We start from the raw sequence: 23,744 nt of genomic DNA on the forward strand, positions 1-23,744 counted from the left end.
TAGTAAAAAAGATCTTAACACTGGACACAGCTCACGTTAAGAGCCACCATACTTAAGAACAGAAATTCATGTCCCAGTTGTGGTTTTAAGTCCAGGAACTGAAGTCCCTGAAATGGCTGGAACTGGGCTGTGAGCCATATAATTTAGGTGGAAAAAAACACCCGCTGATTTTAAGTTTCAAGATTTTTGTGTGTGTTGTGCTGCTCAAAGGGTTTTCCCTCGAAGAACTGATGGAGGCTACAGAAGTAGGTGTGACAACATCTGTCCTCCATAAATCTATCTAGCCCCTTTTCAAAAAGGCAGCGGCACTGGTAGCACATGCCATAGTTCACAGCTTTTATCTTGAATCTATTATATTTTTCTATCAATTTTTCCCCCTTTTCTAAAGAAAGGGATTAATTTTATTGTCTCGCTGCTCAGTGCCTACCCCAGAAAGGGCACTGATTTGGTTGGAATACTCAGTCTTTTCTCTATCTGCATACATACACAAATTGACCAAAGCCTGTGCAGAAAGATAGTATATAACTCAATTATGTTACCTGACCAGAGCCTCACTTGATGTTTGGTAGGTGAAAGAAATGTTAAAAGTATTTTTGCTACCAAAAAAATAAATAAAAAAAAATTGTGTTCTTTTACTCAAGTGTTCTGCTGTATAAATGTCATCTCAAACCACACAAGGATCCACACTGATTTTTTTTTCAAATTTCCCAATATGTGTATTCATGCAAAACTGCAGGATTTTATTTACATCGGTGTAACATGACTGTACATAGGAACTGATGACATTGAAAATAAATTATTTTTTTTGTTTTCAACATGGACAATTTGAACACCAACAGATCCTAGGGTAGCTTATATACAACTATTCGTATAAACAGATCGCTCTTAGACTATTTTTTTACCAACTTACACTGAAACATTAATATTGGCATGTAAACGGAATTACCCGCTTTTAGATTTTGCCCAATGTGAGCAATGAAGATGATTGATTCTGTATTGAAAATACAGGATTTGGTTAACCCCGATGTTTCGGTATATTATAAGCACTCATCTATATTATGTATATAAGCTGACGATGAAAAACAAGGGTTTTTCTGCAAATATGTTCAGCCCCACTTGGAAGTCTTTGCCATACTCTGCAGGGTAATTGTACACAAGATGGCAATTTTAACTCTGGAAGTTCACTGGTTCAAGGATGTGACAATTCAGCTGACCACAAATCATTAAAGAGTGCTCACATACAAGAAGGTCACAAATCAACAAGCTGTGCTGTCAAGATGCTCCTTCAGCCTCACTTTCCTCTTCTTCCTCCTCCTCCTTTACCACTTTTCCTTCTTTTTCTTTTTCAAGCATCTTTAGGTATTTGCTTGCCAAGATTTTCTTGGGCACAATATCTGGAAAAGAAAATATCTTTTTTATTAGTTTACGGGAGTATTTTCAATCACTACAAAAATAATTTGCGCCCTGTACTGTCTACTGCCAGGGTTTCCACTGAACTATGGAAATAATTCTAGAGTTTGCAGAGTGAGATTGGTGGCATATACATTCAATCAATCAATATATATATTTTTTTTTAAAAAATGGTTTTTGAGCATTTGTGAGAGGACCACAATTTGGGCATCCCAATTTTTCGCTTAGCGATCTTTGATAGGTTTTAGGTTGGTAAGATACATTTTCCATTATCTTATTTTTATTACAGTCAGATTAAAAAATAATGGTACACAATTATGACACAAGAGAGATGAAATTGCCAATAGAGCCTAACACACCATTAATTTATTTGCAGGATCTACCAGAGATTTGCAACTAATTCCAATTCTCAATAGTTTTAACAATAAGGAAACAAAATATCCCCTAAAATAGATTGTTTAAAAAAAAAAAAAAAAAAACAACGAGAAAGAGTTGGGATTCTTCCTGCTCAACTCATTAATAAATAAAAATATAACCCAAAAGTTTGAAAAGAATAACATGGAAAAATTCCACACTCCCCTTTCCCCTATTTTAGGGATTATTTCGTATCAGTAACAATACTAGCAAAGTAAAGACTGACCTGCAAGGAACTGGAAAGTATCGGAGTTCTCTACTGCTTGTGACAGGTCAGTATATGTTAGGGTTTTGTGCTCGTTGCCCTCGCCATGCTTGTAAGCGTAAGTAGCCAAGTACTGAACAAACAGCTCCTAAAAGGAAAAGATCGTACTTACAGTTCAAACATATCAGAGATCAGACTATAGTTGGTTAATTACTGTTGACTGGGGAATTCTGGGAGTTGCAGTCGGGTCTAAGACAACCTGCCCTGGCCAACTCACGCCACGGGGCAAGAATTGCACCAATATCAAGGAAATGGTGGAACAGAATCATTAAAGAAAGGATGCAGAAGGAGGGACAACATGAAATCTGAACGACCAAAATTAAAATAATTTTTAAACTACTCTAACTAAATTGAATGGTTGAATTGTCCCATGGCGAGTTGTCCTGTGGCGACTTGGACACGGCAACTTGTCCCATTCCAGTTGCAGTCCACACAGACAAAAACAAAACAAAGCAGAAAACAGAACAATGGAGTTGGAAGGGACCTTGGAGGTCATCTAGTCCAACCCTCTGCTCAAACAATCCGTCCTGTAAACTCACAAAACTTGTTTTTCTCGCCATGCATGCGTATACATAATCCAAACTAGACTGTGTTGTTTCTCCGTGCCATATATGTGGGTATGTGCGTAATTCTGTATTTATTTGTCATATTTATGTAGTGTATATTGGAGGTGGTGACCCTTTGGGAGCTGAATGCAATGAAATTTCATTTTAATCTAAAGGGATTCTTATTCTGTTCTATATTCCAGAGGTCCCCAACCTTGGCCACTTTATGACTTGTGGACTTTAACTCCCAGAATTCCTCAGCCAGCTTTGCAAATTCGCCATGGGACAATTCAACAATTCAGTTTATTTAGAGTAATTTAAAAATTATTTTAATTTTGGTCATTCGCATTTCATGATGTCCCTCCTTCTGCATCCTCTCTTTAATGATTCTGTTCCACCATTTCCTTGATATTGGTGTAATTCATGCTGGCTGAGGAATTCTGGGAGTTGAAGTCCACAAGTCATAAAGTAGCCAAGGTTGGGGACCCGTGCTATATTCTCTTCTATATTCACTATACTATACTAAACTAATACTATACTAATACAAATACTATACTAATACAAATACTATAGAAATACAAATACTATAGAAATACAAATACAAATACTATACTATACAGGAGCCCCTATACCATTCCAGACAAATGGTTGTCCAATCTCTTCTTAAAAGCCTCCAGTGTTGGAGCAGCCACACCTTCTTAATGTAGTAAAATGAACAATTATTAGAATAATGATTTGACTGCATAACTGCAATAATGATGTGTCTGCATAATTGCTAGAATAATGAGGTAATGCATAATCACTGGGAAAAATACACTGAGAAAATTCTGTGTCAGTAATATGTGGCAACCAAATGCGCTTTGCACGTGGGTACTTTGTACGTAGCAAAACCTTCCACTGTATGCCCCTGAGAAACGAACCAAATGCATTACAGTGTATTATCATGTGTAAGTCCCTTTGTTCCTGAAAGGAGGGGAGTATAAAAACTGAAATCTAATCCCGCCCTCCTCGTTCAGAATTGCCTATCTCTAATATGCCTCTGAACCTGCGCAAATAAACCTCTCTGCTAAACCCCTCTGGAATTCGTAAGAGTTCTTTCGTTTTCCACGAGATTCTGGTGGCAAGCCGTTCCACTGGTCAATTGTCCTCGCTGTCAGGAAGTTTCTCCTCCTTAATTCCAGGTTGCTTCTCTCCTTGACCGAGTTCCCATCCGTTGCTTCTTGTCTTAAGGCGAGGACGTCTTAAAAGTAGCCGCGGTCGAGCGTTTCTCGGTGAATTGCATCGCCTTCAGTCTGGAGATGGGGGCCTCCAGATGTGCAGCGGCCCGAATTCCCCGTCTCTCCCTCCCTCCCTCCCAGCCGGCACATCTGGACGGTCCTCGCTTCCACAAGGCTCCCCTACCGTGGCCTTGGCGGTGAGGAAAATCGCATCCGGGTTGATGCTCGAGACTTCGGGCGAGCTCTTCATTATCACCCGGGTCCGCGACAGAGGCAGCGACACCAACCGGTTCTCGCCCCCGCCAGAAGCTCCGCTCCACCGCGACGCCATCTTCGGTTACCTCAGATCAGGGACACATGCCCTCCCCCCCGCCATCGCTTTTCCCGAGCCTCGCGGCTGGAAGCGCCGCCTCGCCTTTTGGGACTTGTAGTTTCCGCCTGCCGCTGAGCCGCGGCGGCACGGATACAAAGAACTACGAGTCCCAGGAGGGCATTGCGAGTTACGGCGCGACTAGAACGTCGGGTTGGCTTTTCACAGGAACCAATCGGAGCGCTCCGAGAGGGAAGACTACGCGTCCCAGAAGGCAGTTCGCTCTCAAAGTTCGCGGTGGGGACGTCCCAGAGAGCGAGGCGGGGAGGTAGCTTTGCCTCTGCGCGCCTCGTTTCATAACCCCCTTTCGTGGCTTAATCCAGGCCTCTAACCAACGCCCGCCAGGCTAAAGAAAAGCCTAACTAAGGTTAAAACGAATGCAGTTGTCAGGCGGCTTGAGTTTGCTTTATGACAGTTCCATGGGGAGCAGCTGGCTGTGGGTGATGGGCGTGCAAGTCGCACCTCTGAAGAGAAAAAAAAAAAACTCCTCGGGCGCTAAGTGGGACAAAATAGACGTACAAACAGGCCTCTCCAAGCTTTTGTACTAAAAGCGTCCTGAGGGGGAACACTCGCTCCCTCAGGAGAGCGACCGTTGGAATCTAACGGTCGCTCTCAACCGCCCGCCGTCGCCATGGCGACCGTTCAAAACCTTGCGTAGGCGCCGGGTGCGCATGCGCGTTCAGATCCGAGGACCTCCAGAGTTGGCGCCTGCGCAGTGAGCCCTCGCTCGCCCGCCTCGCCTTCCGTCTGGAGCGATCGACAGAAGCGGAGGAGGCGGAGCTATTACGTCGCCCCGGCAGTGGTGGGTGAGCCGCTGGAGCCCCTGAGTGGGCCGGCCGGGCGGGCGAGGGCCGGGGACGCTGGAGGGAGCCGGTGCCGGGATGGAGGGGGGGGAGCCGAGCCGCCTCTTCCCTTGGCTGGGGGGGTGTGTGTTGAAGCTCCGAAATTGCTCCCCTCTTCCTTCCGGCACCTTCCACGCATGTTTGGATTCCAGTGCCGAGTTCCTCTCGGGATGATGGGAGTTGTGGTAGTCCAAGCACGCTCCCTGGGAGCCAGATTGGGGGGAGCCTGGCCTGCAGTTTGGGCCCAAGGCAGCCTGGGGGGTGTGTGTGTCTTCCAGATGTTTGGGGCCAGGCCTCAGACGCAGGCCAAGGAGCCAGAGAGGATGGAGGCTTGAAGTCCAAAACGTACATTTTACGGATGGGTTTTGCAAATTGGGCCTCTTCTCTCTTTGATGCTTTGGAGTCGACGCCTTGCTTATTGCGGTTACTGGTGTGCCTCAAGGCCTGACTAATAATAATAATAATAATAATAATAATAGTAATAGTAGTAATAGTAATAATAGTAGTAATAATAATAATAATAATAATAATAATAATAGTTGGAAGGGACCTTGGAGGTCATCTAGTCCAACCCCCTGCTCAGGCAGGAAACCCTATACCAGGGGTAGGCAACCTTGGCTCTTTTATGACTTGTGGACTTCAACTCCCAGAATTCCTGAGCCAGCTGTGCTGGCTCAGGAATTCTGGGAGTTGAAGTCCACGAGTCATAAAAGAGCCAAGGTTGCCTACCCCTGCCCTATACCATTTCGGACAAATGGCTGTCCAGTCTCTTCTTAAAAACTTCCAGTGTTGGAGCATTCACCGCTTCTGGTGGCAGGTTGTTCCACTGGTTAATTGTTCTCACTGTCAGGAAGTTTCTCCTCAGTTCTAGGTTGCTTCTCTCCTTGATTAGTTTCCATCCGTTGCTTCTTGTCCTGCCTTCAGGCGCTTTGGAGAATAGCTTGACTCCCTCTTCTTTGGGGCAGCCCCTGAGATATTGGAATATTTGCCCTTTTGCCTTATGTCTGATATCTCTTTAAATGCAGGCAGTCCTCGACTTACAACAGCTCGTTTAGTGACCGGTCAAAGTTAACGGTGGGTCTGAAAAAAAGGGACTTGTGACCGTTTTTCATAGTTATCACCGTTGCAGTATTCCTATGGTCGCGTGATCAGAATTCGGACGCTGGGCAACTGGTTCATATATATGGCGGTGGCAGTGTCCCGGGGTCACGTGATCCGCTTTTGCAACCTTCTGACAAGCAAAAGTTAGTGGGGAAGCCACTTGACAACCATGTTACTTACTTAAATACGACGATTCACTTAACAACTGTCGCAAGAAAAGTCATAAAAAGGGGCAAACTCCATTACCAAATGTTTCACTTAACAACATACATTTTGGGCTCAATTGTCGTAACTCGAGGGCTACCTGTACACATCTTTGGGTGGACAAAGGCCGGTTGGGACATTCATTTTGGGGGCCTAAAAGAAGGATTTGAAGCAGGGCAGTGTTTCTGGTTTTGGGTGGGAAGGAAAAAGGTCCAGCTGTTCTTTCATAAAGTCCATGCTTCATCTTCCCAGAGGCAAGCTCATGTTTACTGTTCAGGCTCCTTGAGAAGCCTGCCCTGTACCACTTCTCCTGTACCTGTTTCTGGAAGATACCTCTTTCTAATTTGGTGTTGTCATTGTTGTTGTTAGTTGTGAAGTCGTGTCCGACCCAGCACGACCCCATGGACAACATTCCTCCAGGCCTTCCTGTCCTCTACCATCTTCTGGAGTCCATTGAAGCTCATGCCTCCTGCTTCAGTGACTCCATCCAGCCACCTCATTCTCTGTCGTCCCCTTCTTCTCTTGCCCTCCATCTTTCCCAGCATTAGGCTCTTCTCCTGTGAGTCCTTCCTTCTCATTAGGTGGCCAAAGTACTTGAGTTTCAACTTCAGGATCTGGCCTTCTCAAGAGCAGTCGGGGTTGATCTCCTCTAGGACTGACCGGTTGGATCGCCTTGCAGTCCAGGGGCCTCGCAGGAGTCTTCTCCAGCACCAGAGTTCAAAGGCCTCCATTCTTTGGCGCTCAGCCTTTCTTATGGTCCAACTTTCACAGCCATACATTGCAACTGGGAAAACCATAGCCTTGACTATACGTACTTTTGATGGCAGGGTGATGTCTCTGCTTTTTAGTATGCTGTCTAGATTTGCCATCGCCAATAATTTATTCAAATTATCATTGAGATTGCCCAAATTGACCAGACAGTATGTGATGACCTGTTTGAAAACAAGGACAATTTAGAAGTTTCCTCTTGGAAAACAACCTATGGATTATTTTTGTCTTTGTGCCTTTTACGTTGTGAGTCCCAGTGCAAAGCAAAATCAAATCAGACTCCTATCTGAGAAGTAAATTCTTCATCAGAATAAAACCGCTAGCTGTCAGATTTTTGAAAAAAGAAAAGAAAAATAAAGCATATTTTTTAACCACTTTCCCTCCTGTACCTGTTTCTGTAAGGTACTTGTTTCTAATTCTCTGTTGTCATAAAGACCAATAAGGTAAAATTTAATATAGCCCACTCTCGTGGGCCTGGAACAAACCAGTGGCAAACCACTTCTCCATTGTCAAGAAAACTGCATGGTTATGTCCATGAATCCATCAAAAGTCAAGCTGAACTCGAGGATATTTTTAATTTTTTCACTGAATTTAATAGAATATGGACACCAATGAAACTGATAAATGCTTGATTACATCTGGCTTTACAGTTGGGCAGTAAAATTTGGGGCAGTTTTGTATATACATAAATTTAGTCCATCTATGCTCATTGAATTGAATAAGGACTATTAGCCTGCAAACTGCTTTCATTAGCTTGCTGGGAAGGAAGATATCCATTTAGATAGGTTGCCTGGCATATTAGGAAGAGAAACCTTCAGTTTTCCTCTCCTAATTTGATCATTCCCTCCCATGAAATCCCACATACAATCTAGGTCCTCATTTAACGACCTCGAAAGGATGGAAGGCTGAGTCAACCTTGAACCCTATCAGGATCGAACTCCAGGCATGTTTTTGGCAGAATTAGTCTGCAATACTGCATTCTAACCATTGTGTCAACCTTGCAACGGTCCTGGCCGAAGCCATTTTCCTCGTTTCTGGTTGCCACAAGATTGGGGGGGGGGGAGGGAAATGGGAAGTTTTCTATTAGACTAATAGAAAACCAAGGTCATTTCTGCTTCCCTTAGCTGGAGAGGGTGATCCTAATGTTAGAAAGCCCGCCTGGATTTATTATTATTGGGAAACGTAGTTGATTGCATAGCCAGGGGATGGGAACTGTAATATTGAATTACTGTTGCTTTTGGGAGAGGATTTTAGTCTTGGTTTCAATTTTGACCGTGCCGATTCTTTGTATCCAAAAAACATGTTCTTGGAGGAAAACTCAAGCCTGGAAGTTCTGTTCTAATTGGTCTCATTTATCAGAACCAATGACACACTGCACCATCATGGCTGTTAAGGATTAGCCATCTTTGGCTTTAGGATAATGAGTTCAGTTCACCCTTACAAGATATTTTGTTGTGTTTTTCTTTCCCATCCATTATTCTTGTGTTGTGTCTTTCAGATTGGCCTGTTTAGAAAATCTCACAGATCTTTTCTTTGAAGTAACTAAACTTTATGCTCGGCTCAGAGGAATCTTTTACCAAGTTTGCCGTCTTTCTGCCGAAGAGCAAAAGTATTTCAGTAAATAATATCAGTGTAACGCAATAAAGTAAGAGCTTAGCAAACCATGAGGCATCCTATTCTTCTCTATTCCAATGCGACTAAGACTCCGATGCCGCCTACTGTTTAAGAAAATTCGAGGTTTTTATGATTTTACGTAATAGGTTTAATATTTCAGAAAGGCATCGGTCGTAAAATGAATACTTCTTAAGTGGAGAAATGCTGTACATTTCCCCTTCTCTGTTTTATTAAGTTTTATTCCTTCTGTGCTTTATATTATGTTTGCATTAGCATACTTAAGTTGCAAAATGAGCATCCCGGACTACATGCAGTGTGCGGAAGATCATCAAACTTTACTAGTCGTGGTCCAGCCAGATGGGATTGTTCCTGAAGAGAGCTTTTTTAAGATCTACAAACGAATCTCAACCGTGAGTCAGATCAACGTCCGTGACTCTCAGCGAGTTCTTTATATCCGCTACAGACATCATTACCCACCAGAAAACAACGAGTGGGGAGATTTTCAGACGCATCGCAAAGTTGTGGGATTAATAACCATCACGGATTGTTCCTCTGGAAAAGACTGGCCTCAAACTTTTGAAAAATTCCACCTTCAGAAGGAAATTTATGGCTCAACCCTTTACGATTCCCGGCTGTTTGTCTTTGGGCTTCAAGGAGAAATTGCAGAGCAAACTCGTACGGACGTGGCATTTTATCCTAGTTACGATGAATGTGAAAACGTGGAAAAGAGAATAGAAGACTTCATTGAATCTCTTTTCATTGTGTTGGAGTCCAAGCGTCTTGACAGAGCCATCGATAAGTCTGGAGATAAGATCCCACTTCTGTGTATTCCTTTTGAAAAAAAAGATTTTGTTGGCCTGGATACAGACAGTAGGTAAGTAAATTCAGTTTATATACAAAGCTTCTAAAAATTATTTGTCCCCAGGTGTGGAGAGGAGAAAATATTATTCCTGGAAGAGCTGGTGTAATTTTTTTTTTAAAAAAAAAAGAATTTGTAAAATTCGTATGCTACCAGTAATTAATTAAAGTTTTCTAACATTTTCAGTATGTTCATTCTCAGATGACATTTATTTTACACGTATATCCAGCTGCAGCCATCCAGACTTTGCAGTCTACGTGATATAGCAAAAAGTGAAAACGTGAATCATAAAACCCCAAACTGTGAAAGCACATTGTAACCAAAATAAAATACTTAAAAATAAACAGGACAAAAAAAATGGATAAATAATAATGTACTGCTGGAATATTTGTAAGGGTCAAACTGTGGGGTCCTTGGTGCTTTTTGAGCTTGCCTTTTTTCTTGAAGATGTTTCATTATTCAAGTAGGCAACATTATCAGTGCTGCTGGAAAGGATATATGTAGCTAATGTTGAATTGTGGAGGCCTTGATGCCCTCTGAGGCCTTGTGGAGCATCGTTTATTTATTAAATTTATATGCCATCCCTCTCATGATCATGTGACTGTTGGTAAGCTCTTGTTTATCTGCCAGTTTCATTACCCCACAGGCACTGATGATGTTACCTTAGCAGGTAATTGTTCTATCCCAGCCTATTGCCGTCCTTGTTAGAGGCACAAGGACCAAACCCCTGCTGATACAATAGGCTGGAAACTTTAAAACAAAACAAAATCCCTTTTATTTGGGTGACAAACCTGTCAATAAGTCCAAAACACAAACAGCAAAACTCAAGTCCAAAGGAAGGAAATAGTCCACAGGAACACGTTGCAAACAAGACNGTCCCAGGGCGTTGCCTCTCATTGCCTTCTCCTTTTACTTTGGAGTAGTCGCATAGACTGTTGTTGTTTTTCTCTCGCTACTTGACGACGTCTGCGAGCATCAATTAGCACATCCAGGTGTGAGCCTTCCGAATCTGACTCATGCTCCTCACACAGCTGAGCTTCATCAGAAACACAACTGGAGGGGCCAGGCTCTTCATCAGGCCGTGAGTCCTGTAATTCATCAGAGCCTCCCTCTGACCCTGATGGCCCCTCAACGGCCTCCTCCACCTCCTCCTCAGATTCCTCAGACTCAGCTGTTGGGAACACAGGCTGGCACGGAATCACAACAGTAGTGAAATGCCAGCAAGTAGTGTTGGGAACAAACCACGAAGCTCCACGAAACACCAAAGGCTATTTTTAACATCTTTCAGAAAACAAAAAGAGAAGGCTATTGTGGTCCTCATTGGGAGACTATTCCAGCACCCTGGCACTGCTATGGGGAAGCAGCACCTTCTGACTTCAGCTCTGTTCATTTCTTGGAAATGGGAGAAAATACAAATAATGTCCAACTGCAATTGAAGTAGGGAGTCTAGCAGGGACCCAGATGCCAAGTCAAAAAAATAACTTTCTGGGTCAAAACCTACATTTTAAAATTGTTCCCAGAAACCCAATGCAGGGTACTGAGAATAGATGTTACAGGATCCCAGCACAAGATGCCAGTAAGCATGCAGGCCACTGTATTCTGGACCCCAATTATAGTCCCTGAGGCAGTCTTGTGCAGAATCATTGTCGTATTCTAATCAAGTGGTAATATAGGCATGGGGTACCTTTACCGGTCCACTGACTAAAGCTGAACACAGGTTTGTAAAGGTTTTCAGACAATTTGGCAACTTTGATAATGACCCTACTAATTCTTGGTAAATCAATTTATTTTTGGTGAAATATATTACGTAGGAAACACATTTGAACTTGGTGGATGCCTTCTTTTCACCGTTTTTTTTTTTACATTGCTTTTTAAATTGTTTTAATTTTTGTGAGCTGCCCAGAATTACTTAGGTGAGATGGTTGGCCATACAAATTGAAATTATTATTATTATTATTATTATTATTATTATTATTATTATTATTATTATTATTATTATTATTATTATTATTATTATTATTATTATGGAATATTAAGAGACACAACTGAATTGCTTGTTGTATGATACAAGAATTGAAGGAAAAGAGAAGAGACATCCAATTTGAATACAGGCTTCTCAGTCATGATTCTTAATTTTGCTTGTGAGGAACTTCGTTAAAGAGTTTTGAAAGTTCAGCTGTACGATGTCTAAACAGATCACACCATTCACATGTTTTATGATTTATTTTAAAGTAAGTCCAAAAGTTATGAGAGAGAGAAAAAAGACTTGCTTGGTGAAGAATACATCAGCAGTGTAAACACACACACATTCTTTCTGCTAGGCAACTTGTTCCCCAAATAAGTACGTACTTTCATTTATGGATAGATTAACATTTCAGAAGCTCATCTCTTTTTCATTTACAGTACAATTTAATTTGTACCTGTTGGCCTGGAAGTGATTCTTGCTATCTTTAACATGGAATGATTTAAGTATAGCAATTTCAACTGTTATTTCAGTGAGCAAAAACGGAGGATTATTTAAATAATTTATAACTTTTGAATGAGGATATAAATTTATAGTTGGGGAATCGTGCCAAATTAACATGCTTAAAACCAGATTATTTAGTGCTCTTACTCAGCAATTCAAAGCTAGTTCAATATCTTATTTTTTTGTGCAGAGGCTGATTAATGTATTGGGAAAATACATGTCCTTGATAGTAGGAGAAAGTGGCTATAATTATTTTGTATCAGAATATTGATACTGAATAATGCATATTATGGTGATACATGCAGAAAATAAAAGCTGAGTTCTGGCAATGCTCTTCGGCCCAAAAAGTAATGATGTTTTTTTTGATTGGAATATGTGAAATATGTGAAATTGTTCCCACATTACCAAGGATTTGCAATCTGTATAATGGAATGCTTTGTATAAGTAGGATGAGAAGCATCCTTTGGTAAACTTATATCGTTAGATGTGATTAAAATGTTATGCATACAAGTAAGTACTAGATCTACATAGTTTGCAGGGACCTAGGTCAGTTGTAATGTTAAGCCATAATATAATGTGCTATTTTCTAATGTGCTAACCCATACTCTCTACTTTGATTACCTTGATTGGTTTCTTTCTTTCTTGATTGGTTGCCCATTACACTCAGTCAAAAATAAATTACATTATTTTGAGCATTAAATGTCATTCATATAATGAATATGTTCTTCCCTGCAGATAAGGATATTATGGAAGTGTTCTGTGTTTGCCTAAGTTTATTAGCCCTGTATAGATTCAGTTTGTTACTATTTACTACAGTGCTAGCACAACTACAGAGTAAGTGGCTTTTGAGAGCTTATCCTAAAGGCAGAATGCTTGCTTAGCTTCTGTGGAATGGAGCTAACCACTGAGAAAAGTTGGAGCTCAGGCTGTTGTGATAGAAATAGAAGTAAAACGCGGCTATAATGTTAATTATACAGTAGCTATATGCAACTGTGCTTTTTTTTTTTTTTTAACCTCAGTGTGTAACTCTGGTTAATTTGTCTGTTTTGATCCAAGATCTTGATAAACTTTAAGAAACTGTATTTCTGTGCAGAATTTTCTTTTAAAATAGTTACAATTCTAAGAGTTCTCTTTTCAATATGTGTGAATATGCACATATCCCGTCTCTCTCTCTCTCTCTCTCTCTCTCTCTCTCTCTCTCTCTCTCTCTCTCTCTCTCTCTCTCTCTCTCTCTAACTATTAGGTCTGTACTTTGAATTTGAGGACAACAAAATAGATGGGTGTACGCATGGTAGTAAAGCAGTAGCTCTCAAAAGCAGCTTTGTCTTTTCTTGGGATCGTGCAATTTTTCCTGTGTGTTTGGTTTAAAATGTTCCTAATAATTGTGTGCACCCCGTAGGCTTCTAAGTATTCTTATCCCTTTGAATCCAGAACCCTAGTGTTTATGCTTGCAGTTCTTGCTCAGAAATTTGAAGCTGAGTCTAACTCTACAAGTATTCTGAAATTTATGCTTTCTGATCAATGCACTTTTCTTTCTCACTTCAAAGGTACGTTCCTATTGATGATACTGCCTTGAATACAAACAACAATAAATTTAGTTCTGTAAGGATTTCACTCGAGATCCCATCTCTCCCACAGTATTCTTCCATACCTCAAAATAAACATTTTGAAATCAGTGGGGATTTTGAGAGCAGTGTTATGATGTGATTGATCACCTTTATGATGTGTGTGCATCATCTTTAAGCATTTCTTGGCATCCCGCTGTCCATGGTGCTGAAGTAGAAAATTTTTAACTTGCCACTGTTTCTTTGCTGTTCAGACCGCTTAAGAATGCATTGTACATTTTTTTGTGAATATACTATATCTTCATTCATAGATAAATCATCCTTAACAATTCTACAAAGTTGCTTCCAGAATACAGTAAATGACCTCGCAAGAGTTTTAATCACGTTTCTAAAGAAAAGCAAAGGTGGGGATTTTGTTCATTTCTAGGAAACACAAACACCCAAAAGAGGCAATTTAATTTATGTTCAGCACTAGTGTGAGAATTGAATCGTTACCCAACATGTCATTGTCAGTACCGACATTCTTAATTAGGAAGCTTTACTCTGGCTCTTATTTTCTTAACTACTGTAACGGGAATTAGATAATTTTTCTGTTTTCCACTTTATATATATATACATATATATGTGTCTTACCAATGGTTGGAAAGGGCTAGAGTCCAGGGGTAGGCAACCTTGGCTCTTTTATGACTCGTGGACTTCAACTCCCAGAATTCCTAAGTCAGCATGGGAATTCTACCCCTGGGCTAGACTAAAAAATAGCACTGAGGCACTGATACTAGCAGCACAAGGACAAGCACTAAGCCCCAGATCCATAGAAGCAGGGTCTATCACACTAGACAGGACCCAAGGTGCAGGTTATGCAGAGAGGCCTCAGAGACAGTCTGAGAAGCAAAAACATCTTCAAGGAAAAAAGAAAATCCAGTTGCCTTTTGAAAAAGCGCCTTTGGGATGGTGGGGAATAAGAAAGCTAAGATCCTATGGGACTTCCAACAGGCATTGTGGTAGTAGACGAGAACCAGAAAACAGTAGTAGAGATAGAGGTAGCAGTGTTCAGTGACAGGAACATGAAGAAGAAGAAGGAGTATGAGAAGCTGGAGAAATACCAGGACCTGAAGAAGAACTAGAGCAGATGTGGAAAGCCAAGGCCAAAGTAATTCCAATGGTGGGCTTTCCTTCCTAAGCAGGAAGAGTGGTTCCAACAGATCCCAGGAATAAGATCATAGCTCTCTATTCAGTAGAGTGCAGTACAAGGAACAGCTAAGATACTGCATAGAAACCTCAAATTCCCAGGCCTGAGGACCTGTTGGAGGACCTGAGATTGAAGAAGACACATACCACCTGTTAGGGTGAGAAGGGAATTATTATTATTTATCTAGCTTTTATGAGATGGCATACTAATCATTAGTAATGTTGGAAACATAACGTGATACAGCACCAATCCTTGCTTTCTACTCTCCACATCACGATGAAAAATAATTGAATATCATACTCAGGACACGATGTAATACAATATGTTATTAAATAAACTTTGTCCGATCTGTCTATATGTGGCTATTTAATTTTTTTCTATTCCTGTATGTCTCTAATTTTGTTTTGTTCCTTCCTTTCTTCTTTCTTGGTTTTTTTTCCTCTCATACTGCCCTGTGAGTGTGTTTTTGGGTCTCAAAAGGTAGGCCTTTGATCACATTGTATTCTTTAAAACTAGCCGGTTTTTGTATGCTGCCTTCTTATTTTGCCACCACTGAACGGTGTAATGTTGCATTTGTGTGCCTTCCTATAATACGGCAATTTTTATTTAAATGGCAATTGATTGCTGCTGCCTGAATTTCCATTGTGCTTTTCATTCTTTTGACATTCGTCAAATGTTTTTTGACAGTACTTTTCTTCACATATTGGCCTTGTTGAGTTGGAGATTAAAATGTTGTAGTAAAGTAATGTACCTTTTGATACTTGCTGGTTTTGGCATTTATTTTGTTTCTTGGTTTCAAATTTTACAACACATTTTTAAGTTTCCGCTTGTTCACTTTCAAACTGAAAAGATTACTTCAGCTTAGAGTAAATGATGCTGGCTTTCAGAAGCCAGCCAGTTGTCAGTCTTTTAGCTAAGCATGTTATCTTACCTTGAATTTAGTGGGCATTTGTTTTGTAATTTTTGACATACAGATCTTCACTAATTCAGTTTTGCATGCATTTTTTTTCTTGGAAGTTGCAATGATGTTTAATGACTTCCTGATTGTTCAAGTTAATACTTATCGTTCATTCCAGTTTAGGAATGATTGATACATATTAAAAAAAAATTTGGCTATTGTAAAAGATCACATCAGTCCATTAAGGAAATTGCTGCATTGGAATTTGTGGTTATACTTCTATGTATGGAGAACAATTTCATATCCCTTGCAAAATGCACCATCATACTTGGCTGGTTCGGATGTAATGGCAAACAATGGGAGTTAATCTTGGGTTTGCATTTGCCTTCATCTCTTTCCACTTTTCTGATATTTTTTTTTACGGTAAGCTTGTGTATAGCAAGCTACTAACTGTGCCAGAAATGCAGAAAATCAATAGCTCACAGCTGATTCAGAAGCTTGGCTTTTCATACATAGAAGATAAAGCATCAGATAAAATCAACGGTCCTAAATTTTGGGTCGTTGGTTTGTCTAGAATTTCAGACACTGTTTCCATAAAAAAGAGCTGTTCACAGGATTGGCTTTGCATGTATTCAAGATGTATACTTTCATGAACAGTAGATAATTCCCGAGTAAATCCCTATTACTGATGGGATATTTTCTTTTGACCTGTATTTCTTAGAATTTGGTGGGATTTTGGCTTCTCTTTCACGTGTGGGTAAAAGACGAATTCTTCATAATAATTCAAGTCCTGAATCTTTGTCTTGAATTTATTGGGTTTCGTTCCAGCCTGCTCACTCTCATCCTGTGCTATGGGGTGAACAGGCATCCTTATCCCATATTCCTTTAGAGTAGGCATAACACAACTCATAATTTTCTTGAAAAACATTGGCAATTGTCTTCAAAATGTGGTTTCTAATTCTGGTTTGACAAGCAAGGAGAGCCAGGTTGGTGTAGTGCAGGGGTAGGTAACCTTGGCTCTTTTATGACTCGCGGACTTCAACTGGAATTCTGGGAGTTGAAGTCCCCGAGTCATAAAAGAGCCAAGGTTGCCTACCCCTGGTATAGTGGTTAAGGTGTTGGCCTAGAAAACCAGGGAACTATGAGTTCTAGTCCTGCTTAGGCATGAAAGTGACTGAGTGATTTTGGGTTAATCCCTGTCTCTGAGCCCAACTCACATCAAAGAGTTGTTGTGAAGAAAATAGAAAGTAATATTACGTACATTCGCTGCTTTGAGTTATTTATAAAATAATAGATGCAGGAGAAAAAAAATCTAATAAATAAATCTAAGAAACTGGAAATGTAAGGTTCAGACTCACTTGTATAATTGCCAACTACTGTTTTGTCATTTGGACCCAGTTGATTTCTTCTCATTGCATGTTTTTCTAGTTCTGTGGTTTTTTTTTTTTATCTTGAACAAGAATTCAAGAATTTCACCCGGTGTGCTTTTTATGTACCCTCAATTCTCTGCTCCTGTTTGTTAATTTTTCTTTACCATGCTTAGGTAACTATTGAATGGTTATTCAGATAAGATCCTTTTTTTTGCAATCCACACTTTTTTTGGTCTTGGCTTTTATTATATTTTGTTATATGATGATTACATAATAATGTTTTATGTTTTTAAACCATCCTTCAGCTGAAAAGGATATTGGAGCTGTCTGTATCAAAAATATGTGTGTGTTTGTGTGTATATTTATTTGTTCACCTTAAATTTTACATTGAAGAGGAATTGGTGGATTAATATGCCGTCATGTCATTTTCGATTCCTGAAGACCATGTAGATAGGCCTATCCCTAACCTGGTCTTTCTAGTCCAGGGGTCTTCAAACTTGGCCCTTTTATGACTTGTGGACTTCAACTCCCAGAATTCCTCAGCCAGGCACGTGTGCCTGGCTGAGGAATTCTGGGAGTTGAAGTCCACAAGTCATAAAAGGGCCAAGTTTGAAGACCCCTGTTCTAGTCTCTCAACGGTGCACTCCTCACTGCTGTAACTAGTCCATCTACCCTGTTGCTGGTCAGAATAACAAAACCAATAAGATTATGAGGAAAAAAGAAAAATAGGACATTAAATTCCAGTTTTCATTCTAGATGGGTATCCACTGGGTGGAAAGGAGGATCAAAATTAGATGACAGCAACAACTAAGTTGAAAAAAAAAACATTTCTGGGAAAGATTCTACTAGATCAAGCTGGTCTTTTAGCTGAGCAGATGGAATCTCAGCTCAGCATTTACACTCAGCTATAAATAAAGAGTTTTGAGAAGATCTCTAGGGTAATTCGATTCATTCAGGCATACCTCTGCTTTTTTAATTAAGATTTACTTTATAGATTATCTGGTAGTAACCAGATATCTGTCCTTAATTTCTGTCTGAATGGCTTGAAGTTGCAAAATAATCAGATTTGCCAAGGACCCTGTTAATGGGGCTTTATGACTACAGGCCTGAAAAGTATATCATTTTCTTTCTTTGAGCAGCAAAAACTAATAATAATACACCACTGACAGGAAGAATTTGCTGACCCGACTTAATTCACTAAAGTTTTTAGTGAAAGTATTCTTTACCTTAGTTATCTTAACATATTATAATGCATGCACGTTCATTTTTTTCTTTTAGTTCAAAATTCCATTAAGAGAGGAATAAGCATGACAGTAGGAACAGAGCTATTAAGACAAAAAAAAATCAAAGGAAGCTTCTGAAGCCTTATATTTAATCAAACCATTCGGCCGTTTAATAAGAGTTTGTCTGTTTTGACTAGTGACAGATCTGCCAGGATCAGATCTCTTGATTTTCTTTCCAGCTGGAGATACTGGGAATTTAAACTTAAGATAATAACACGGTGAAATATGTCTTAAGACTAATGTAAAATACATCCCTATAAAGAAATCATCTTTCCTTTTGCTAGTAAAAAAATAATTTACCAAAAACATACTTAGCATTTTAAAACATACAGCAGTTCTTACTGCTGAACATGGTAGGCAAGCCAATGAAGTATGAGTATATGCTAATTTAAAAAAATGAAAATGCTTGTTGTGTCTTGTACTATTGTATATTGTTTTTTGTGAAATGCAAGCGTGTCCTGCATGATTGCTTTTGTAAACTAAAAGGAGATAGAAATATTTGTTTTATATTTAATTTGAATGTGTAAGATGCTGTACTAAATCTTGATGATAAAAATTATGTTATGTTATCTTTGTTATGTTATGTTATGTTACGGTTATGTTATGCTACTGTATCTTTATGTCTTAAGTATGTCTATCTATAGATAACTAAAACTCTTGTTCCTATAAATTTTAACTGAGCAAAAACTTAGTATCCCATAGGACAAAATTTGCAGAATGCATATAGAATTCAGGACCCAGGATTCCGTGGAACTGAAATTTGGCGAATTCTAAAAAAAATGCATGACGTAAGCCTTATCATAAAGCAGTTTATGACATGAAAAGTGTCATAAACATTTCCTGTGCTGATGTCTCACTGTGCTACACATTTCAACGTGGGCTTAACTGTTTATGCCATAATACAGAATGTCATAAACATTTCCTGTGCTGACATTTGTCTGTGCTATACACTTCAATGTGGGCTAAACAGTTTATGACATAATGCAAAATGTCATAAACATTTCCTGTTCCGATATTTCATTGTGCTAGTTCAACATGGGACATTTTCAAGGCAGATACATCTCTGAATGTATCACAACTTTTCCAGGGAAGGCAGTTCTGTCATTGTTGAAGACGTTGAGGAATCTGGTAAGGAAATATTTCTGAAAGGAAGATCCAGTGGCTCACATATGTCTCAAAGCTACCTGTGATAAATATAATTGATCCATTTGGTGTACAAATTACTTTATTCTACTCTGCTTATATGCTAGATAAATGCAATAAAACTGCAATGTTATAGTATGAGAATAGAATAGAATAGAATAGAATAGAATAGAATAGAGCTGGAAGGGACCTTGGAGGTCTTCTAGTCCAGCCCCCTGCTCAAGCAGGAGAACCTATACCATCTCAGACAGGTGATTGTCTAATCTCTTTTTGAAAATTTCCAGTGATGGAGCGCCCACAATTTCTGGGGGTAAGCTGTTCCACTGGTTAATTGTCCTCACTGTCAGGTTTAGGTATACCTACTGTTATTTGTCTCTCGTATTTTTGCAGTATTTCAGTATTAGTGATTTCCCCCCCCCCCCAACCCATAAGAACTTGTAATATGAATTGTCAATAGAAGTCGGTAATAAAACTGAAATTTTAAACAGGGCGATCATTCTATTGAGAGGAAATCAACTGTGCCATAAAATGTGTAATGAACCTATTCATAAAGATAATTAGTTTTTTTAGGAAATAATTTTCTCATTTATAGGCAAATAACACCTTCAAATTGGTAGAAATTAACTTGCCATTTTAAAAATGCCATTTTCTCTCACCTGATCTGAAGACGTGGAATTAAGTTTTAGTTCACAATTGAATGATACGACGTCGTATAAATCATTTAAATACTCAGTGCATGAACGAAAGCGCACGCCCTAAGTAAGACGTGTCACCGGACATTCTCCAAAGATTGCAAAACATCAAACTATTTTGTCCTTAGAAGGTGTAATAAAAAAAAGGGTCAGCATGGAACATCTGCCTGCTACTAAGCTTGGAATTCATACTGAGTCCATCCGAAATTATTTTAAGCATTGATCTTCCTAATTGTCATAGGATACCTCTGTTTGCCAACACAGTAAGTGCTGCTTGATGGTTAATTAAAAGAAGAGGTTATTAATTAAAAGGTTCACCCAATTCCATGGCTAAAGAGATCCACATTGAACTTTTAGACAAAAGTGTTGAGAAAGCCATTGATAGTATTCTGCGTACATGCTGCAGGTTTCTTTCCAAGAATACAATATCTTATTTTCTGGTACCAGTCCATGGCCTGTTAGGAATCAGGTCCCATAGATGGAAGTGAGCAGTGGGCTAGTGAAACTGCACACGCGTGGGATCTAGGTTGTGTGCTCCCTCCCTCCTCCCCATCCGTGGAAAAATTGTCTTCCATGAAACTGATCCCTGGTGCCCAAAATGTTGGGGCCTGCTGCGCTATAGTGAGCATTCTGATAACTGTGAATAGGCTTCTTAACTCTTGGTGAGGATCCTCGATTGCTTGTCAGTAAGATGCAAACTCAAGGAGATGACCAAAGGGGGGGAAAAAAAAAAAAGACACTCTCTGCTAGAACAGCACAATTGAACTAATTCTGTCCCGTTTGTTTTTGTATCCTAGACATTATAAAAAGCGATGTCAGGGTCGTATGCGGAAACATGTTGGGGACCTTTGTCTACAAGCCGGGATGTTGCAAGATTCCTTTGTTCACTATCATATGGCTGTGGAACTTCTCCGTTCTGTAAATGACTTTTTGTGGCTTGGAGGTAGGGACGATAGCGTTGGAAATAAAACGTAATTGTATTTAGAAAGCTTTGGGGGGCTCTGACTTCTGAGATATTATTGTGTTATTTAATTCCTATATTTTATTGGAAGACGTTTTGCGATTCAAAGTGTACATTATTAAGCCACCCGGAATTGCTGCGTTAATGATAGGGATGGGCATAGATGTTTAATAAACAAATAAAATAAACTATTAACAATAAGCAATATTAATACTAATGAAGGGTCACCATAAAATAGATATGGCTCTAAAATTCGCAGTAATTTGTGATTCTCGGGCTTGCACAGAGAATGGGAACTGTTCCAGAAAAATAGTAGAGAACAAATGCCTCGTTTGTGTTTTCTTTGAACAGACTTTGTGATGTTCTCTGGGCTTTTGGATTATGAAATACGAAATACTACACAGGCAGCCTTTGGTTTATGACCACTCAATCAGAACTGTTCGAAACTGCAACGGTGTTGAATGAGTGGTACTTACGACCAGTGGTGGGATTCAAATAGGTGAACAACCGGTTCTCTGCGCGGATGCCGCTTCCAGAAGTCCAATATGGGCCTGGGCAACAAAAAATTAGCTACAGATTCTGCCGAAGTGGTGCGGACCGGCTGAATCCCACCACTTAACGACCAGTCCTTGGAATTCCAGACATCTCACCATCCCCAATGGTCATATTATGATCCAGTTGCTTGGCAACTGGTCGACACTTAACGACCGTTGAAACACCTGCATGCCCTGCCTTACTCTGCAGGATCCCCTCCTGGTGATTGTGCTTGCAGGGCACTTCAGCAACCAGATACCTGCCTATTTGGCTGTTGGTAGCTGTCAGAAGTTGCCAGGAGGTCCTCCGTTCACCATCCATGATCCTCACTTTAACACAGAAAACAGGGACTGCTGAGATGGCTGTTGCTAAACCGGGCGGTTACATGACATTGGCCCTTGATGACTGTGTCGGTCAGCGATGGAAATGCATAAAGTTGACCGCCTCTGTCAACGCCACTGTTCAGGCAAGGACTGCCTGTAATATATGGAATAGAAATTCAAGCCACATTTCTTAGAGTAAAAAGTGTGCTGAAATAAAACTTGCAGGCCCTTGAGTTTGGGGGGAAATGCTGTTAATATGAAAGCAGAACGTCGTCCAAATTATTTTATATATTCTGTCAACGCTGCCAGCATCGGATGTTTTGCATGGACAACAGATGGCAATGTAGCCATCTTTTTCCCTTTCGCTTTTAGAGTTAGATGATGCTGGGAGGGGGGGGATGTGAATGAGAGTCTAGCTAGACATAACAACACTAAGCTTAGCGTGAGAATCAAGGTTATTGAGCCCAGAGCTGATAAAGAATTGGCGGGCTGGAGAACTGGAGAGGAAGCCTGCGGCTTCAAGCTAATTGGGGAATGTGATTTATGACTGTTAATTGGAGGAGGGAATTGTGCTTTGATACTATGTGCCCAGGGGAGGGGAATTCAGCTTTTGGCTTTGATTATGAAGTGCTGATATTATGCTACTCGAATAAAAGATCCTTTAAGGTAAACAATGCCTCGAAGTTCTTTTGAAGAGTTTCATCTGTTGGAACCACGACATATTCATTGTAAAAAGCGATGTCCTCTGTTTTTGGCCAGGTGATCAGCTCATCTGAGTACATAGATAACTGCCATGCCCATCTTCCTATAGAAGAAAAGCTGAATATTATGATTCTTTGTCAATCTTTGTAGCAGTTTTTGTTCCTGGACCGCTTTTTATATTCCTTGCATTTAATGTACTCTATTAGATGTATGATTGTCTCGAATGAAATATATTTACTACATGAATCGGCTGCGATAAAACTGCCATTAAAAGATTTGTTTTCATCTATAGCTGCTCTTGAAGGATTATGTTCAGCTTCCGTCATCTATCACTATCCTGGAGGCACTGGAGGTAAACTTGGGCCTCGCAGGGCGCAAGGAGGTTCATTTTCCGCAGAGGCAGGTAACAGGCACAGACCTGGTAAGCAAAAGCTTGTGTAGTTGTTTTTTAAGTTGCGATGACATTTTTTTTGTCTAGTATATATATAGCTGATGAGAGCAAAATAAGCTCGAAATAGCTATTCTAGTCTCCCATTTAATTCTTTAACTCTTTGTCAACAAAAAAGAAATTTGGATATATATATATACATACATACATATACATATACATACACACATACACACACACATACATACATATACATATATATATACATATATATATTTGTTTTTGTAGATTTTCATGGGTATAGGTATGCAGGTCTTGGCGTATTCGGGTCTTTTCCCATGTAAGATTGAGAGTATCTTGGCAACGTTTCGACAAGGTCCCACTCGTCATCTTCAGACTGGGGTCTTCGGCTTCGTGCTTGTGCGAACAAAGTATGATCGGAGCTGCCGTCTCTCTATAAATATTGGTGGGGGTGTGTGGAGTGCTGGCTTAGTTGCTGTAGGTGGGTTGGTTGGCTGTGTTGGAGTTATTGTTTGTGGATTGTTTGGCTGTTTCGTAACATCCTGGGTAGCTGAGGTGCTGGCTGTGTGCCCATTAGTAACGTTTCCTTCCTAGAACTG

The 23,744-nt window shown here is 40.1% G+C and overlaps 2 protein-coding genes across 2 annotated transcripts in view; one reads left to right on the forward strand and one right to left on the reverse strand.

The window, feature by feature from the left end:
- Positions 1 to 690: 690 nt before the first annotated feature.
- CHRAC1 (chromatin accessibility complex subunit 1) lies at positions 691 to 4,211 on the reverse strand. Its single transcript, XM_015820168.1, has 3 exons — positions 4,036 to 4,211; positions 2,051 to 2,177; positions 691 to 1,394 (listed from the first exon to the last, which is right to left on the reverse strand). Exons 1-3 carry the CDS (start codon positions 4,180 to 4,182, stop codon positions 1,273 to 1,275), a joined length of 396 nt encoding a protein of 131 aa, XP_015675654.1. The 5' UTR covers positions 4,183 to 4,211; the 3' UTR covers positions 691 to 1,272.
- A 778-nt stretch (positions 4,212 to 4,989) lies between these two features.
- The window catches only part of TRAPPC9 (trafficking protein particle complex 9), a 283,369-nt gene continuing 264,614 nt past the window's right edge, over positions 4,990 to 23,744 (forward strand). The window contains exons 1-4 of the mRNA XM_015820169.1: positions 4,990 to 5,023; positions 9,024 to 9,624; positions 21,014 to 21,159; positions 23,029 to 23,157. Coding sequence (XP_015675655.1) covers positions 9,041 to 9,624; positions 21,014 to 21,159; positions 23,029 to 23,157 — 859 coding nt within the window. The 5' untranslated portion in view covers positions 4,990 to 5,023; positions 9,024 to 9,040. The remainder of the gene's footprint in view (positions 5,024 to 9,023; positions 9,625 to 21,013; positions 21,160 to 23,028; positions 23,158 to 23,744) is intronic.

The sequence above is a fragment of the Protobothrops mucrosquamatus genome, unplaced genomic scaffold (assembly GCF_001527695.2).
Source record: "Protobothrops mucrosquamatus isolate PMUCROS unplaced genomic scaffold, P.Mucros_1.0 scaffold1079, whole genome shotgun sequence".
Classification (NCBI taxonomy): domain Eukaryota; kingdom Metazoa; phylum Chordata; class Lepidosauria; order Squamata; family Viperidae; genus Protobothrops; species Protobothrops mucrosquamatus.

What these genes read in the sequence shown, in the direction of transcription:
- CHRAC1 (XM_015820168.1), bottom strand. Translation starts at nt 4,182, where the DNA reads ATGGCGTCGCGGTGGAGCGGAGCTTCTGGCGGGGGCGAGAACCGGTTG. An exon ending in TCCTCACCGCCAAGGCCACG is followed by an intron (nt 2,178 to 4,035) that starts GTAGGGGAGCCT and finishes TTTTCCTTTTAG; the next exon opens with GAGCTGTTTGTTCAGTACTT. An exon ending in TACTTTCCAGTTCCTTGCAG is followed by an intron (nt 1,395 to 2,050) that starts GTCAGTCTTTAC and finishes TTTCTTTTCCAG; the next exon opens with ATATTGTGCCCAAGAAAATC.